At 34.1% G+C, this 17,234-nt stretch overlaps 1 protein-coding gene across 1 annotated transcript; it reads left to right on the forward strand.

Annotated features, from left to right (window-relative positions):
* Nucleotides 1-312: 312 nt before the first annotated feature.
* On the forward strand, nucleotides 313-12,035 carry LOC132560070 (HAUS augmin-like complex subunit 3). The gene is made up of 14 exons (XM_060224723.1): nucleotides 313-412; nucleotides 649-859; nucleotides 1,349-1,462; nucleotides 2,032-2,115; nucleotides 2,461-2,572; nucleotides 3,039-3,218; nucleotides 3,676-3,821; nucleotides 4,182-4,316; nucleotides 5,193-5,376; nucleotides 6,638-6,790; nucleotides 7,237-7,333; nucleotides 7,733-7,880; nucleotides 9,462-9,639; nucleotides 9,912-12,035. The coding sequence occupies exons 2-14, from the start codon at nucleotides 684-686 to the stop codon at nucleotides 10,038-10,040; spliced, it is 1,836 nt and encodes a 611-aa protein (XP_060080706.1). The 5' UTR covers nucleotides 313-412; nucleotides 649-683; the 3' UTR covers nucleotides 10,041-12,035.
* Nucleotides 12,036-17,234: the final 5,199 nt, after the last annotated feature.

A 17,234-nucleotide genomic window follows, 5' to 3' on the forward strand; every position in this document is an offset into this window, starting at 1 on the left:
AATGAACGGAAGTGGCTTTTGTATCAAAATTTTAGAGTTTATTAGTATGTCATTATCCGGAACTGGGACTAAACTGTTTAAAAAAGTTCGGACTCAAAACGTATACTACGGTATGTTATCTGCATACAAAAGATATGATTTTTACCGCTAAAGCATTGCGAGGTACATCAAATGATTATATTGAAAAAAAAAGAAATCAAAATAGTTCCGTTTATGGTGACCAATCATATTCGTTGAAAAAGAACTTCCGCGGGAGCATCAAATGCAAGATCTGGCATAGTGGTAAATCAACTTCAACGTCAAATGTTTAATGTAATCTTAGGATCTCCATATAAAAGAGCATTTTTGTGATCCAGCAAAGTTGTTTAAATAGTAATATAACCGGAATCTACCGGTCAAATCGGGGACTGAGGTTAGTGGTATTTACTGACCATTTGACAGAAAACATTTTACCATGGAGGCACAGTGTTAGACTTCCAAACTTCTGTAACACACTATGAAAATAGGTCAGTGCAAGAGCAAACGGATCTGTTATAGGTTCCTAATGAGTAAAATATTTCAGAGATTGCTAGGATCTTTACTGCAACATTTCAGGCATATTCTAAATTAGTTTCATTAATCTTAGAAACTTTGGTGATATACTTTCAGAAAAGTCCAGTTATGAACACCTTTAAGACAAAATCATGAGTGGACGACAGTTTGTGGATACACTGATTCAACTTGGCTACCCCAAGGCTGAGAGCCTGGACCCCCAAAGCTTTGAGTGGATGTTTGAGGGGGATGGGGTAGCGCCATTTCTGGACTGGTTTTGTAATAACGTAGGCAACACCAATGTACTTCATCCCAAAGATATTCAGGAGTAAGTCTGATTTTTGTTCAGGAAATTACTAATAAATTACTGTCAGCATGTTCATAAATTTTGTGTAGATTTTAATTTATTTTTTATTGTATTGAAGCTTACATATTTATGTATACATGTGCATTGTACTAAATCCAAATTGTTGGTCTCTATATGACATGTTATATATATGTCATATATGTAGGAAAATGAATTGCAACTTATAATCTGTAATTAAGGACATCAAAGTATGATTCACCAGATGAAAAGAACAAGTGGTCAATGCTTAAAATATTCTTAGTCAAAGTTGGAATGGGTTTAAAGATGTATCATTAGCTTGAAAATGTACTGAACAGTTATATCAGGGCAGGATTGTTACCAGATTGATGCAGCATATACTAAGTCTTCATAAAAATGATATATCATTTAGTATTGACAAATTTAGGAAAGACTTACCATCCACTCTGAAATCTGCATTGATGTGTCACTGAAATTTGATTACTCATGCAGGTATGAGAAGCTTAGAGATTCAGAGGAGGGTATTTTACAAGGAAGTCAGCTGGAGGAAGCTTTACGATCTGTCACTGTCGGCGAGGAGGATAATCTCACTGATGACCAGCTCAGGTCAGTAACCAGCCATGCCCCAACATTTTTATCAAAGTTTATAGAATTAGTACTTTCAACTAATTACATGAAATCAAACTTTAAATGAGTTAAAAGTAAGGACTGGTTAGCCTATTGTCAGTATGATGCAGTCCAGATGGGTGTCATTGTGCCCTGTCCTGGTTATTACATTTCAGAGTGATGGACAGTATCGTCATATGAACTTGGCTTTTGTGAAATCCAAAGCACAAACAATCTACATAAAAAACTGCTTATAAAACTCCTACCAAAGCGAAATGAACCTGAATAGATTGGATATGAATTCAGAAGAGATTCTTGTTTGATCTGACTTAATCATAAGACTCATAGGGAAGAAATGCATCATTTTATGAGTTTGCACTGCTAAAATGGGTATTGATCAGTGAACACACACTTGATGAAAACTTGAAAAATGTTTCAAAACGGTTGCTGGTTTTCATTTCTTATTTGGTGAAATTTGGATATGTTACATTAATACTAAAGTATAACACCTTCCCATCCTACTGTCGTAATTTTGAAATTAATCCCAAATATTTTTTGCCTACCTATAGAAAGGCCATTAATCAGACTGAGCATGACCTTAGGATAAAGAAGAAGAGAAAGCAGGTTCTAATTCAAAAGAGGAATAAGCTGAGGTGAGTATGATAAAAAAAATTATCATATGTACACCAGCTGCTTATTTAGTACATATGATTTTGAATATTTTTCCCTTGATTTTTTTAACTGATGCAAACATTTTGTTGATCAAGACGAGACATATATAACACTAAAATGTGTCCACACACAGGAGAGTCCTCATACTTATACGTCATCCACATTTTGAATAATATCTAGCCATAGTTGTGTTGAACAGATTCTTCAAATTCATTACAATTTTATCCAGAATTTGAATTAATTACTCTCTAACTTTTGCATATTAAAGTTGATATCTATCTATGAAGAGCAAGTAATCATTTATAACCAGTATTTTGCATCATCAGTTTACATCAGACAAGTCTTAGTCATCGATTGTCCAAGGTCAAGAGCACAGAGGCCAAAGTCAAATCTCAGTTTAAACACTGTAAGGAGCAATGCCGAACGGACAGCACACAGGTATTTATACTCTTGAACCTGTCTATAAAAACCATTCAAGGGAGGTGAGAAATGTAATCTTTATATAGTGGCTTCAGTTAATGTGAATTTCATTACATTTGTACTCGGACCAGTAGCCATTATAAACAGGTAGTTATTGTAATTGTGTGGTCTTAAAGGCAGACTTGGCTGTACTTATTTATACGTAAGTATACTGGTATGTATGTATGTGTTAATGGAAGTTTAAGAATATTTCAGAATAGTAGATTTTTTTTATGTAAGTGTCTTTATTTCTAACTTAATGTCATAGATATGTATGGATTTATATACCTTGAAACTACAGTCCTTTAAGATGATTGATACTAATATTTCTTATTTTGTAATTTACTGTCACTTGATTGTAATTATATGATTAAAGATATAAAAATACCCAGCATCTTAACAAATGAAGTATAATTGAACTTTAAATAATGTACTTCATGTCCAGATGAATGCCAATGTGGAAAACTTGGTCCGGTCTGTTGAGGATCTTCACAACCTGTACAAGTCTGACAATGGAAATAACTCGCCCAATTTCCTGTCCCAGATATCACTTGGTGAATATGCAAATGCAGAGGAGAAATTTTCACAGGAACTGACAGCTTTCACAAAGAAACAGTTCTTTGAGGTATAGAGATAATTGTTCAAAGATACTAGAATATACAGTTGACTTTCTTTGAATGAAGTTGCTGGTATCTCCTCCCGTACATTACATAATTTAAGATTATATGAAGAAGGATATCTTTCTGGATTATTCAATAAACATTAAACATTCTAACTTATAAAATGGACAGTAATATCATAATGGTCTCAAGAATTCCCTAAAAACTCAAAAAATAAGACACAGTGTATGTAAAGCAAATGCACTTAAGTTTATGTAAGAAACTACAGACTTCAAGATAGGCTTAACTTTGACATCCACTTATTAACAAGTTTTTAAGAGTAATTTTCACAAGGTTCAAGAAAAAGGAGGCAAGTTAGGATTATAATGACAGAATTTAAAAAATTATGGTTTTGTAATCAGTGTCTTGCTAAAGACAGACCACTGTGTTAGAATAAGTATACAAGATGTGATGTCTATACAGGGTATATCTGAGATAGCTGGTGAAGAAGAAGAGGTCTCACGATACCAGATCTTGGAAATCAGTGATCCAGACAGTTTGCTCATCCGTGGGGAGCGACAAGAAGTCAACCTCAGTGAATGTAAAGAGCTTGCAAGGATACAGGATCTGTAAGTTACTGGAGCTTTTACAGAAATGAAGTTACCAGAAAATCTTCGTACAAATTTCCTCAAACTTGGCTGGAGTTTCTAAAATTACAGATCTTTTTCATGACCCTCTTTTATCAAGGACATTTAAAGTCCAGTAAGAAATTTATTTGTTTTGGCCAGAGTAAATATAGCTTTTTTGGCAATTGAAAAATTAGATTTGAGAATCTGGATATTTCTAAAATGTAGTTGCTATAAAAACTTCATGTTAAAGTTAAATATGTTCTTGTCCAATACTTTGCACATCAGGTCCCATTACTTGTGTGCTGAATGATCAAATGATTAAAATACATCTCATTTTATAAAGACTTCGATACATGACAGGTATCCCAAGAGTGAGTCTAAAAGAATTGATGCCTTAATGAAGAACACAGTAGCAAGTCAGTGTCTAAAATGTGCAGAGAATTTACTACATTCAATCCAAGCTGGACAGTTTGGAACCAACATACAGGATATAAAGTAAGAGACACACCCCTCCTCACATTCATATTCATGGTGATTATATCAGAAATGCTAGATAGTAGTTATGATAGTTCAATGACAGTTTTACCAAATATTGGTCCAAACATACATAATACTTGCATGATAATGCTGTGCTCTTGGTTACTTTGCTTGAATAAAGGTATGAATAAGCTCACCGTTATCTGGTGCTGCTCAGTAAAATACCAATAAATGTAATATTATTTCATTATTGGGGATGAATGATAATGAAGTTTACAATGAATATAAATTATTTTATATTTCATTGAACCATGCAATGCACGATTTACTACAATAAGAAGTTGACAAACATGTATTCCAGCCCTATTATTGCTATTAAACAACTATAATTTTGCATTACATATTATCTTTCTGAGACACAGGTTGTTTACCATAGATACCCTTTCATGGCTTGTCAATTTGTTGGTATAAAGTAGATGTCTTAAATACCATATCACATACCATTTCCTAATTTTGTATGCAAGAACTTCTTGTCATATTGATCGATAGATGGGTAATTAAATGAGGTTGTATTCCCCATGATATACAATGTTATGGCTTTGGTTAATTTTTAGTTCAAAACTTTTGACAGAATTTCTGAATAATTCCTACTGATTGATGAGTAATGTGTCCTGTTTGATATGGCATTGATGATGCATTGTATGGCATTTAGCCAATGGATATATTTCAGAAGTTTAAGCGGTATGATTTTCTAGTTTTGCAGACTGTATTGAGTTACTTGATGTAGATGTATCATAACATCAGGTTCTACACCTGATCAAATTCTAGTTTGCGTAGGAGTAGTGGGTACATGTCTTCTAGTCTACATATTTTATGGTTCTGTTTCTATTCCAGTAAGCAGTGTCAGGAGAGACATGAAAATGTGAGTCAGGTTAATCGAGACCTTTACAAGCTACGAGAGACTGACATTCCCTCCCTTATCATGGAGAGCACATCCTCCCAGGTAGCAAGGATACTGACAGGAGACTACAACCTGAAGCTGAGTCGGCAAGACTACTTTGTATGCAACCAGGATCAGGTAAGTCTACAGAAAGTTTTAGATAAACTTACTGCTAATTGATACTGGGACTAGGTTTAACGGATAGATTATGAATAAACCAGTTGTGTATACTTGTGTATTATCTTCTAGTATAGGTGTGAAGGATGAGGGAATGATATATGCAATTATACTTTTTGTTGTTTTTTTATACTAAATACAAATGGTCACATGTGGGCATGCAATAAAACATTTTAAATGCTCTGCGTAACCTTATATATCACTGCTTTGATGAATATTGCTATTAAGTATATTCCCAGATTTACATGGGCATTGAGAGTTGAAACTTAGCATTGGTCTTTACTGACCTATTGGAATTAAAGTCTATTTCATATATGCATACAAGTATCCAGATTTGAAGTCTAACAATTTTTATTTTTTAGATTTTTGCATTGGTTTTCCTGACCAATTTGGGAATTTGCCACCTGGCAGAAATTAGCAATTTTTATGCTCCTGTCAATTTTTCAGGGGAGCATGTAGTTGCTGTTCTGTCCATCTTTCCGTTAGTCTCCGAAGCTTCACTTTGTCTACGGTCAAGTACAGACCATGAAACTTGATGTATACATTGGTCTTACTAAGATGATAAACAGTGTACCAAATTCAGGGTCCGCAAGCTCTTAATTACAGACATTGTGCCCTTTGCTAAAACTTCATGCCCAGAGCCTAAGTTTGCTTTCATTTCACCTGGGAAAGTGAAACTTAATGTACGCATTTGTCTTGGCAGTGTTTGAAACTGAGGGTCTGCAACCCTTTTTTTACAGAGTTATTGGCCTTTATTTAATTTTTTGTGCATGGAGCATAACTAACTAGGATAAAGAAACTTGATGTGAACATTTGTCTTACTAAGAGGATGTGCAATGTACCAAATTCAGGGCTTGAATCTTCTCAATTACAGAATTATGGCCCCTGTCAAATTCTGTATCCAATATACTGGTAGTTGTTTTCAGGAGCATTCATCATTTTCACTCATATTCTTGTTTGTACCTGGTATGGCAAAATGGAAAGTAGTGAGGGAAATGTGAAACATGGACTGCTGTATTAGGGGCAAAATTGGAACATGGACTGCTGGATTTTATGTCCACATCAAAATACCATATTTAAAGATTTTAGCAATTCTGAGATTGGGAAAAGTAAGCAATAACTACAGTAAGGAATACGGCCTTGATTTGGACCCAAAGATCTTGTCAGGAAAGAGTATTGTATTTTATTTATAAATATCAGATTGTATGTCATGTGACTTCAGGTTATCAGTGAGCTGGTCAGACAGCGGTCAAGAAATGAGTTCTTAACAATGGCATTTGAGGTGGAGACTCAAGGTCACCGTGACACACATCGCTTGCTGACAGCCATCCGACAGCAACTACAGTTACAATTACACTCTTGGTCTAGTCGAATGGTAAATAAGCTTGTCAGTAGTATTGTATTGTCAAATTAATATTGATGAAAATATTGAATTAATTTAGAAAGCACATGTTATGTAGTAAGGGGTTTGTGGAAGAATGTTAAACAAAATAACTCGCAACTTCATTTCTGTTTACTATCAGAACTATTATCAAATACTCTGTATATACATTTTGTAAGAAATCAAAGTATTCTGCTACAGAAGTGTTGAAAAATTTATATAATTGTATCTTTTAAACTGAGAAACGGACCGGTCATTGCTGGCATGGTTGTGTACATTGGAAAGCTACTTTACTCTAATTACTGCGGATGGTGTGGAACAGGTCTCCCTTATGTTGTTCCATGAGGTAGCCACCAAAGAGACCATCCACCAAATAACCCTTTCTATTCATGGGGAGATAAACCCAACAAACGTATCATATAAACTTGTTGATGTTTCAGTCAATGATGGAGGAACCATCCCTGAGTGTGTCAAAGTATGAGCGAGGAACAGTGGACTCCAGAGACAAATTTACATCACGGCTTCACCATATGTTAGGTAAGTAAATGTTTTAGAGGGTATGGTGGCTTTTCCTCTCCTTTCAAGGCTTTTACGAGATATTTTTGACTTGTGTGACTGATTTTTTTTTCTCAATTTTGAAACTATTCATCCTTGCAACCTTTTAGAAGTCTCGATAAAGCCTTTTCAAAATATACTTACATGTACAAAGAATTTCCTCATGCCAGAAAATGGGAGTCTGGTTGGTAAACTAGCAACAATTTATACATTAATCTTCAGAAATTTGGAAAATATAGATTTAAAATGTCACAATTTGGGTACTCTCACATTAGTTCTATTGTTGTTCTTGGCCAATTCTTTAGACTTAGGTACAATAAAAGTTCTGTTTGGAATTGATGTAATTATGAGAGGTTAGTTATGACATACTCACATTTTCAGTTGACAAGGGTGATAAAGGAAGTGATCAACTGTTCCTAACCTTTAATGGGCTGGTTGAAGGAGCGCATCGACTGAAGTGTGAAAGTGATGCAGCCCAACACACACTGATGTCTACAGCAGTCCGACATGAAAACAGACTAGACTTATTGTAAGTATCACACTGTCCATCAGAACCTGATGACGATATACCTAGTATATCGAAACATGTCAACTGCCAATAAATCCAGTTGAGATCTTCTGACAGATGTTGTCTGGTCATCTGGTCTGTTTACTTCCATAATTATCCTGACCCGGACCCTTTATTTCATCAGATGTTGTCCGGTCATCTGGTTTGTTTACTTCCATAATTACCCTGATATGGACCCTTTATTTCACCAGATGTTGTCTGGTCATCTAGTCTGTTTACTTCCATAATTATCCTGATACGAACCCTTTATTTCATCAGATGTTGTCTGGTCATCTGGTCTGTTTACTTCCATAATTATCCTGATACAAACCCTGTATTTCATCAGATGTTGTCTGGTCATCTGGTCTGTTTACTTCCATAATTATCCTGACCCGGACCCTTTATTTCATCAGATGTTGTCGGGTCATCTGGTTTGTTTACTTCCATAATTACCCTGATATGGACCCTGTATTTCATCAGATGTTGTCTGGTCATCTGGTCTGTTTACTTCCATAATTACCCTGATATGGACCCTTTATTTCACCAGATGTTGTCTGGTCATCTGGTCTGTTTACTTCCATAATTACCCTGATATGGACCCTTTATTTCACCAGATGTTGTCTGGTCATCTAGTCTGTTTACTTCCATAATTATCCTGACCCGGACCCTTTATTTCATCAGATGTTGTCCGGTCATCTAGTTTGTTTACTTCCATAATTACCCTGATATGGACCGTGTATTTCATCAGATGTTGTCTGGTCATCTGGTCTGTTTACTTCCATAATTACCCTGATATGGACCCTTTATTTCATCAGATGTTGTCTGGTCATCTGGTCTGTTTACTTCCATAATTATCCTGATACAAACCCTGTATTTCATCAGATGTTGTCTGGTCATCTGGTCTGTTTACTTCCATAATTATCCTGATATGCACCCTGTATTTAATCAGGAATCCGTCTACAGAAGAATACCGACCTTCACTAAATCCAGGACACTCAGACATTGGATCTCATTTCTGTTGTATTGTTATATTTTGTTTAATATGACTCAATGAGACAATGACTGACAACTTTTTAGAGCTTTTGAAAACCAAAGTTATGCAAATGACTGAGTCTTGACAACAGTTCCCTTTTTGGTGAATGGACAAAATAAGTCAGCTGTCAAATTGTCAGGACACATTTTTGTTCCAACGGCACTCTTATGTTGCAGGCAGTCTTAGGGACAGTTTAGATCTCATCCATTTAATCCATTTATCAGATGTTAAATTGGTATTGTTATTCATTATCTACAGCAACTTATACAATTTTCTACTACATATATATTCTGTGATTTGAAAAGTGATTGCTTTAAACCAATTAGGAATCTTTTAGTTAAATATCAACACATAGGTTGACAACTGGTCAAGGACCAGGAACCACCATGAGAAATTATTTAATTCAAGTTATGATAAATTTGCATTCTATCTGATATTAACCCTATATACAATTTCTTTATTGTCGAAGTCCTCCTGTTGATTGCTGACTTGACTGGAATATCCATTTAAAAAGATGATAATTATTGCAGAGAGAGTAATCTGATGGCCTGTCTGGATCTGGTGTATGCTGGTTCAAGTACCACAAGTGGTCAGCCAACACTGATACCTAGACAATTGTTGGACTCTCTAACCACACTCGACAACTTGATAAAAAGACTGGAAAAGTCCATCAAAGATGTGGTCAAGGAATTGGAGATTAAGAAACAGGTAGTTGAGACAACCAAGAATGAAAAATATTTCACCAAAAAATATCACTTTAATGTAAATGTAATTTAAAGCAGAAATTGAGAAAAAGGTCTAACATAGATGTTACATGAATTTTTTATTATTGAGTTCTGTTTCAAAGTACAATACATCTGATTGGTCAAAGTGGTTGAAACATGATGGAAGACTAGCAAACAATCATCATTTTGTCAAAATAATTTCCATTAACTTGGCAAATGTGTCAATACTTTAAGATATGAGTATTTAAATTTCAGACGCTGAGGAATGATCCCCTCCTTCATAGAGAGAGAAAGATGTTTGCATACTTCTTCAATAATCCAGCCAATATGAAACAGCTGTTTGATGTACTATCATCTCAGCTGCAAGCAAGTCGAGTCAACTGAAGGAGTAGAACACTACAATGATGTGACATTGATCAAGAAATAGTTTCTTAAACTCTAGACTGAATCTGAAAGTGCCTTCAAATGATCACAAACTTAGAAGTGTTGCTACCTTATTCAGTATTTTGAAGGATGACGGATGAGAAATGACAATGCCAAGAAATTCCTAAAGTAACCAATTATTGACTATTTATTCTTTCTTGGTTTTCAACATCACAGAAATCATGTTTATGATACATTCAATTAACTGTATTAGAGGACTTGATGCATTTAAGCAGTATTTTTTCACTATATTTGTTGTACTTCCAAAGCATTGAATTAAGGTGTAATAAGATCCATAAGTTTCTATTTGTTGTTTTCATTACAAATACTTTATAGATGGTTTACCAATCCATTCATATACTAAACTGTTTAAAATGCTTTGACATTAATTGAGCCAATATGTTTGCAAGATACTGTAGAATATTATTGTGAAATTGTCATGAAAGCAACAATACAACATATGAAAAACCCAATCTCTACTGAATGCAGTGTAAGAGGTGGTCCTGAAAACACTTTACCCCAGTTACTTTGAATATTGTGTAATGGTCCACCTGCATGTTGTTCAGTGAGGTGGCAACAAGCTACTACAAGAAAACTTACCTCAAAATGACCATAGCTCTCTATGGGCTGATAAACCCTGCTGAAAAAATAGTGATGTTATTTACGAAAGATAGAAACAGCTTAGCTTTAGTTTGGTGTTCAAGAAGTCATCGTCCAGTTATGGTATGACCATTTTGTGATGACTACAAATTACCTTATAATTTTATAATGAACACCAATTCTACACCAGTTCATATCAGGGTAGTCGTCATTGAAGCTTAAAAGGTTAATTATCACATCTGACTTTTCCTGCAAATTTACTTATTTGATACTTATTAATATGAATGGGAGTAGTGAAAATTAAAGAGTTGCTGACATTCTTTTGTTAATTCTGTTATGATACCAATGTTCCATGTATTTCCTTGATTGAATCTTATCGAATTAAAGCAATTGTATTGGCTGGAATCGGTTCTCCTGTCATACCCTTCAGAGAGTTATGGCCCTTTGATTCTGATGTTTGTTGATGAGCGAGGACTTGGCATTTCCTGCATTAATATTTTTAATTATTAATGCCTAAGCTGTTGTTATAATATTGTTTCTAATTCGTATAAGTATGTGATAAAGGAAATTCCAGAAAAAGGACTCAAAGAAATTATTTAATTGATTAAAATGTTGCAATAAATTTCCCTACTTTCTAGAGGACTATAATACCTGGTATATTAATTGTTGGGTTATACTTTCAAGATGAATTTGTAATTTAACTACATTTGTAATTTTATTTAAAACTTGCTACAACACTAGAGATTTTTGTAAAGTGCTTGCTTGTGTTCATTTAAGTCCTCCAGGTAAATGCTAAAAATTGCCTACTGTTCCCCTTGTATAATAAGACTTATAAGAACTTACTCTAGTTGGAGCATAGGACAGAGAAATCTCTACCTGAGGAGTAGATTCTTGTCTTTGCTGAAGGTTAGACTGTCAGGTATCTCCTCCACTTTTTTCTACCCCTTTTTCCCCCTTAAAAATAAATAAGCAAATAAATAAACATGCAACATTATAATGGTATAATCATTAGGCCTGGATGACAATTGTTAATTACATCAATGACCCCAGCATGTCATAAAAATGAGGTCATTAGCAATTTCAAAAACCTGAAATGTCACTTCCTGTACGTGCAGACTGTCATGCAAGATACCTCTATCTTACCCTCACTGGAAGTGTAGATATTTCTGTTTGGTGGGGTAGGATAAAGGCATCATGTGATCTCTTTATCGTCTTTCTTTTCTTATAGTTGCCACCTTTGTGAAGGAGACTTTTTTCGGGGCATTTGCCAAGGCTGTGATATACTGTGCTGTTTAAAATGGAATGCTTGTGAAGATGTTCAATTTTCATGGCTTTAGGTGATTAAATAAAATGGGATTCCAGAGGGATCTTCACACCATTGTTTATCTTCGTTTGTTCTTTAAAAGTTTTATCTTTTCCCTTCTTTCCTTTCATTTCTTCTTAAGTATATGAATTTTGAAATCATTTTCAAGAAAGAGGCAAGAATAATCTTCAACTGTCAAATATGAAATGACAGGCCCAAAATCAAGGATCAAGGGAATCCTACATATAAGTTTTTCAAATTTTGTGAAATTTTTGTAAAATTCAAGAAAAAGCAATAACAAACTATTCCTGTCAAAATCCCAGATGATTTCTGTCAGCCATTTTGTTTTTCTGATCAATCCTAAACTCAAAAGGGTACAACTAGGGACCAAAAAGAACCTACATATGAATTCTGAAAAAAGATCAATTCTGTACTTAAGAGGAAATTGAGATAAAGAATTATTTTAAGGACTGACAGATAGATGATGGACCACAGATGCGTGGCAATTTGGATTGCACATCATATTGTGTGCTAATAAATAGTAATGATGACTTCAGATGAAAGAATTATGTGAATAGGGTAATTGAAATTTAACCACAAACATTCCATATCATACAGAACCAAATTTAGTAAAATTGCATGGTTATTTACGCTCCCTGCTCAGCACTGATATGTTTAAAAGTGTACCCTTTTAAGTTGAATCCATGTTTTAACAATATCAAGAAACTGCCTGCCGAAGTTATTTAAAAAAAATTCTAGTTTCTCAAAGAAACATAAATTTTCCAGGTCGCAGTCAGAAGGATTTTCTTTAACTGACCTATAACAATCTTATGAATCATTTGAAAATAGACCAGATTGCAAGTTATGAAAGTCTGAGGATACATAGGGGGAAAACTCTATTCCCTCCAAAATCTAGGTTAAAGAATAACAACACCAACATATAGATCATGTTTGCTACTTTAGTTCATTATTCGTGACACATGTACACTTCTAAATATACAAACAATATGTGTCATATAGAAGTACAATACTTCATTCTCTCTATCCTATATACAAACAATACAACATTTTTAAACAGTCATTTGTTGTCACATATGATTACATCACTAGTAACTACAGATATACAGGAAATATATCTCTCTTGGTATGAAACACTAATGAAAATCCCTATCACCATGTGAACTACTAACAATCATAACAAACTGGTCTATACTGTTCAAAACCTGACACACCCCGAGGAGAAATCTACGAGGGATTTCAACCAGCACCAGGATCTTTAACAACAATCATTAATCCAGATGAAACAATACTGATAAAAAGGTGTCAATCCTTTGCTATTCAAACAGAAGATGGGAGTAATCATTTCCTATTTAAATTCAATCAATGTGATTATATGAGTTCTTTTTTGAAATCCTGGTATATGCAGGCACCCATAGTTACACTAGAATGACAATGTATGTTACACTTCACAATTATGTGATGATTTGCATTACACACGAGTGTAAAAACAACATATACATCAAGGCTTTCAAATTTTGAACAGCAATCCCAGAAATTTAGAACTACAATTATCATTACACTAAACAAGTTAGTTGATTTCTGAGCCAATGTACAACTTCAGTATCACACTTTGCCAGTGTTAATTTGATGATTATGCATGATGGCTTGGATGGTATGTAGGGATTAATACTTCACAGGTATACCTGTGTAGGTGTGAATATCTGACAAGTCTCCTATGTGATATCTAATACACAAATGTCACTAGATACTGTTTTTGTGGAAAACTCGGGAGGGCCTCTACATATACAACTATACTTTGTGAAATAAGCATATCTATATATGTAATTGTAAATACATGTACTTAAGTTGGAAACTTCAAAATACAGGATTTTTTTCATCAGTTTGAAAGTCTAGTGCAGCTTCAATTATCCACACAATAAAGATATACCAAACATATGATCTAAACTTATGATTCTGTGGCAAAATTGGGATGATGATGATGATGCTAAGGAAGAGGTGTGATGTAGTTAACAAATCACATTTTTCTCACTGCACAGTGTATTTCTTAGTGATTAGGTGATACCCTGCAGTTACCAGATTATAGTCTGACACTTGATATACTCTTACTCCTGCCCTCTATGCTGATCACGGGTAAAACTGGTACAAAACTTTGGAAATCAATACCAGTAGTAGAGGAAAACAATATTATCCACTGTCTATATGGTCTTTAAAATCACAGAAATTAGAATGAAGCCCAGTTTTTGATTCAAACTTCACAGAAAACCGGCTTATATGAAATAGGAACATCATGTTATTCAGTTTACAGACTAAAAGTACATATGTATTCCACTTGAACATTTCAGCAGATGAACTATCTTTTGGTACTTGCACTCTCCCTCAACTTCTCTGTCCTTCTGGACAGTTCATACTGAAATAGTTACTACATGTACTGCTGTATATTGCTTAGTAGGCCCCAGAAATAGGTATTTCCGTAATATTGTATCATATCTCCCAAAAATATTATTTGAGCAATTAATCATACACTGAATACTGGTAATTTTACATGGTATAAACGAAACAGTAATGTTTTGAGGAGACCAGCATCCCCATTGTGATAAAGTAATTATTATTAGGAATGAAAAGAATTTTTAACAATTACACTGTCTTGGTACAGCATTAAGAATTCAAGCTGATGAATATAAACACATTCATATAAATATATTGTCTGACTGCAAAGCTTTGTCATTTATAACACATGTAAATGCCATATCAAGGCAGTTTTATATTAACATTTACACTACTTGAACAAATAAAAACCTATGCTTTTCATAGAGTGATCCTTGTGATGGAACAGTCATATCACTACAATTATGGCATTATAATAAATAAGTGGGCATTTACAGTTGTCCTTTAAATCACACTTTGCCAAACAAATATAAACACATTTCCGATAAAAATAAGGTTCCAAGCAAAACTGATTACATGTTTATTCTGCATCAGATTTCCTTTTACAGTTAACTCATGACTATATAAAATGAAATTCATATGTTTATTATATCAACAAGAAAGAACTTAATGTTGACACAATGAAAGTTAACAGTTCCATCTGAAAAATGATAGAAAAAAACTGATATCATGTATCTTCTTACGCAAATATGAAGGATTCTAAAGGGTACTTTTCAAATGTAATACACTTTCTAATTTACCTAATTACTGTTATTCCAAATAACAAGTAAACAGAAATAGATGCACACTTTTCTCTGCAATACCTTTCAATCCCTACAATACAAGTACATTATAACTGGGTAATGTCATAGACAGTTGATATGTACACATTCCTACAGACAAACCTAAACCATTATGATAAACACTTATTGCACTTGGTATATATATTTCAATCTCTAATGTAATTTATATAACAATACAGCACAGGATTTCTACAATGTCTATAGCTGTTCTATACCAATACATACACACAAGTCAGTTAACAGACACCTGTTATCTACCAACCTAATATATATATTTGATAAACTTCTTTTCTACAAAAATCTTTTCCGAATAAATAAGCTTTTCAATGATTTACTCAGACAGTTGTTAAAATTTTTGGACCTGTACGGATTTTTTGTTATTGATTTAAAGGTGCTTTATCCTCAAGAGATTTCAGTAGGTAAAGAATATGACTGAATTAATGTTAGGTAAAAATTCTAAGGTGTGTGGTTTGGTCCCTTTCCAGCAGGGTAGTTTGAGTTTCTCAGGAAGCTGATATTACTGACCAGCCTGTGGTGTCATGATTGTTTCCTTGGCACAACACTAATCTCTGGATAGCGTATGATGGACCTTCTGCATGATGTTCCGTGAGGAAGCCACCATTAACTATAAGGAGATCCCACCTCAAAACGACCCTGTCTGTATACTGAGCAATAAACCCAGAAGTGAAACAAACAAAAACTCCTCACAAAGGTCATACAAAAAGGTCAAAGTCATTGAATAATATTACAACATATAGTAATCTCATGCTGTGGAATGAGTTCAGTGATTCCGTACTCTGTACATTTAGGATGTGATTTATATGCAACAAAACTGCTAGATTTTTCACATACAGACCAGTGTAAATAACATCTGATTCACTGTGATTAACATCATGTCTCATTATCATTGTTTATAAATCTACGATAAGACGGTAAACACCTGAACTTGTACTAAGTACGTGAAGGTAGCAGTTACCATTAATTAATTCAAATTACAGAGAACTAGTTTCAGCTTAACAGCAGTAACTTTCGAATTATCCCCTTGATTCTACAAGCTAGATTCTTCCCCATTCCTCCTAACCTCATAATCCCAACTTGTGCAGGTTGATAAAAGATAGTTTATAAGGATAGTAAGTAGAAGTTGTATATCACTTTAACCTCTGCAGACCCCTTACATGTATATCAACTAACCAAACAGACACAACACTAACACAAGGTTGATAAGACGTCCCAGCCGTAACATGAGATCAGGTTCAAATCATGCTTTGAAGAAAAAGTCTGCACATACAATATACATTTGTAAAACTCTAATACTCCAATGTAACAACACTTATCAAAAACTGAAATATCACTTTTCTTCAATAAAAATAACAAATAGCCAGGTTCACAGCTCTGTTTTCAGAACCAAATAACTGTATCAAAGTAACAAGATTTAATCTTAACAAGCATGTGAGCAACAGAGATTTTTTTAAAAGTTTTAACAATGGGGCTGGGCTTTACAGCATATCATTACATTAAAAACATTAAAAAAACATTGGCTTAATATTTTGTTAAACCTGAACTAAACACCTTGACAATATTAAAATAGCATTTCAATTCTGATTAGATTTGGCTATTTTTTGAAGTACTGTGGTATTTGTTTTTAAGTCAAAACTAGCTCATTTGTTTCATGTATCTTCTTTGTGTAGGTGCTAATTTACAAACCTAGAGCTGCATTCAGCCATGAAAATAAATCCCAAACAGCCAATGTAAAGCAAGATTTGACAAAGGGTGTCATTAATGTCATGCTCATTTCTGTCCACTACAGAGGACATTACAGGTATCAATTTGTTATAGGAAAACATGACTATTTTCTATGCAATGAAAGATATCTTAGTTCATATGAGTACACTTTTTGTATGGCATCATGAATGAATTTGAAAACAGGGGAAAAATAGTTTAACTGATTCAACAAAAGAAATGGATTTGAGAATGGCAAAATCTTTGGAAATAAATATGTATGGC

Source organism: Ylistrum balloti, unplaced genomic scaffold (assembly GCF_031769215.1).
Source record: "Ylistrum balloti isolate Yb309-2 unplaced genomic scaffold, AGI_CSIRO_Ybal_v1 Utg371012, whole genome shotgun sequence".
Classification (NCBI taxonomy): domain Eukaryota; kingdom Metazoa; phylum Mollusca; class Bivalvia; order Pectinida; family Pectinidae; genus Ylistrum; species Ylistrum balloti.

What these genes read in the sequence shown, in the direction of transcription:
- LOC132560070 (XM_060224723.1), top strand. Translation starts at nt 684, where the DNA reads ATGAGTGGACGACAGTTTGTGGATACACTGATTCAACTTGGCTACCCC. An exon ending in CAAAAGAGGAATAAGCTGAG is followed by an intron (nt 2,116 to 2,460) that starts GTGAGTATGATA and finishes TTGCATCATCAG; the next exon opens with TTTACATCAGACAAGTCTTA. An exon ending in GCCGAACGGACAGCACACAG is followed by an intron (nt 2,573 to 3,038) that starts GTATTTATACTC and finishes CTTCATGTCCAG; the next exon opens with ATGAATGCCAATGTGGAAAA.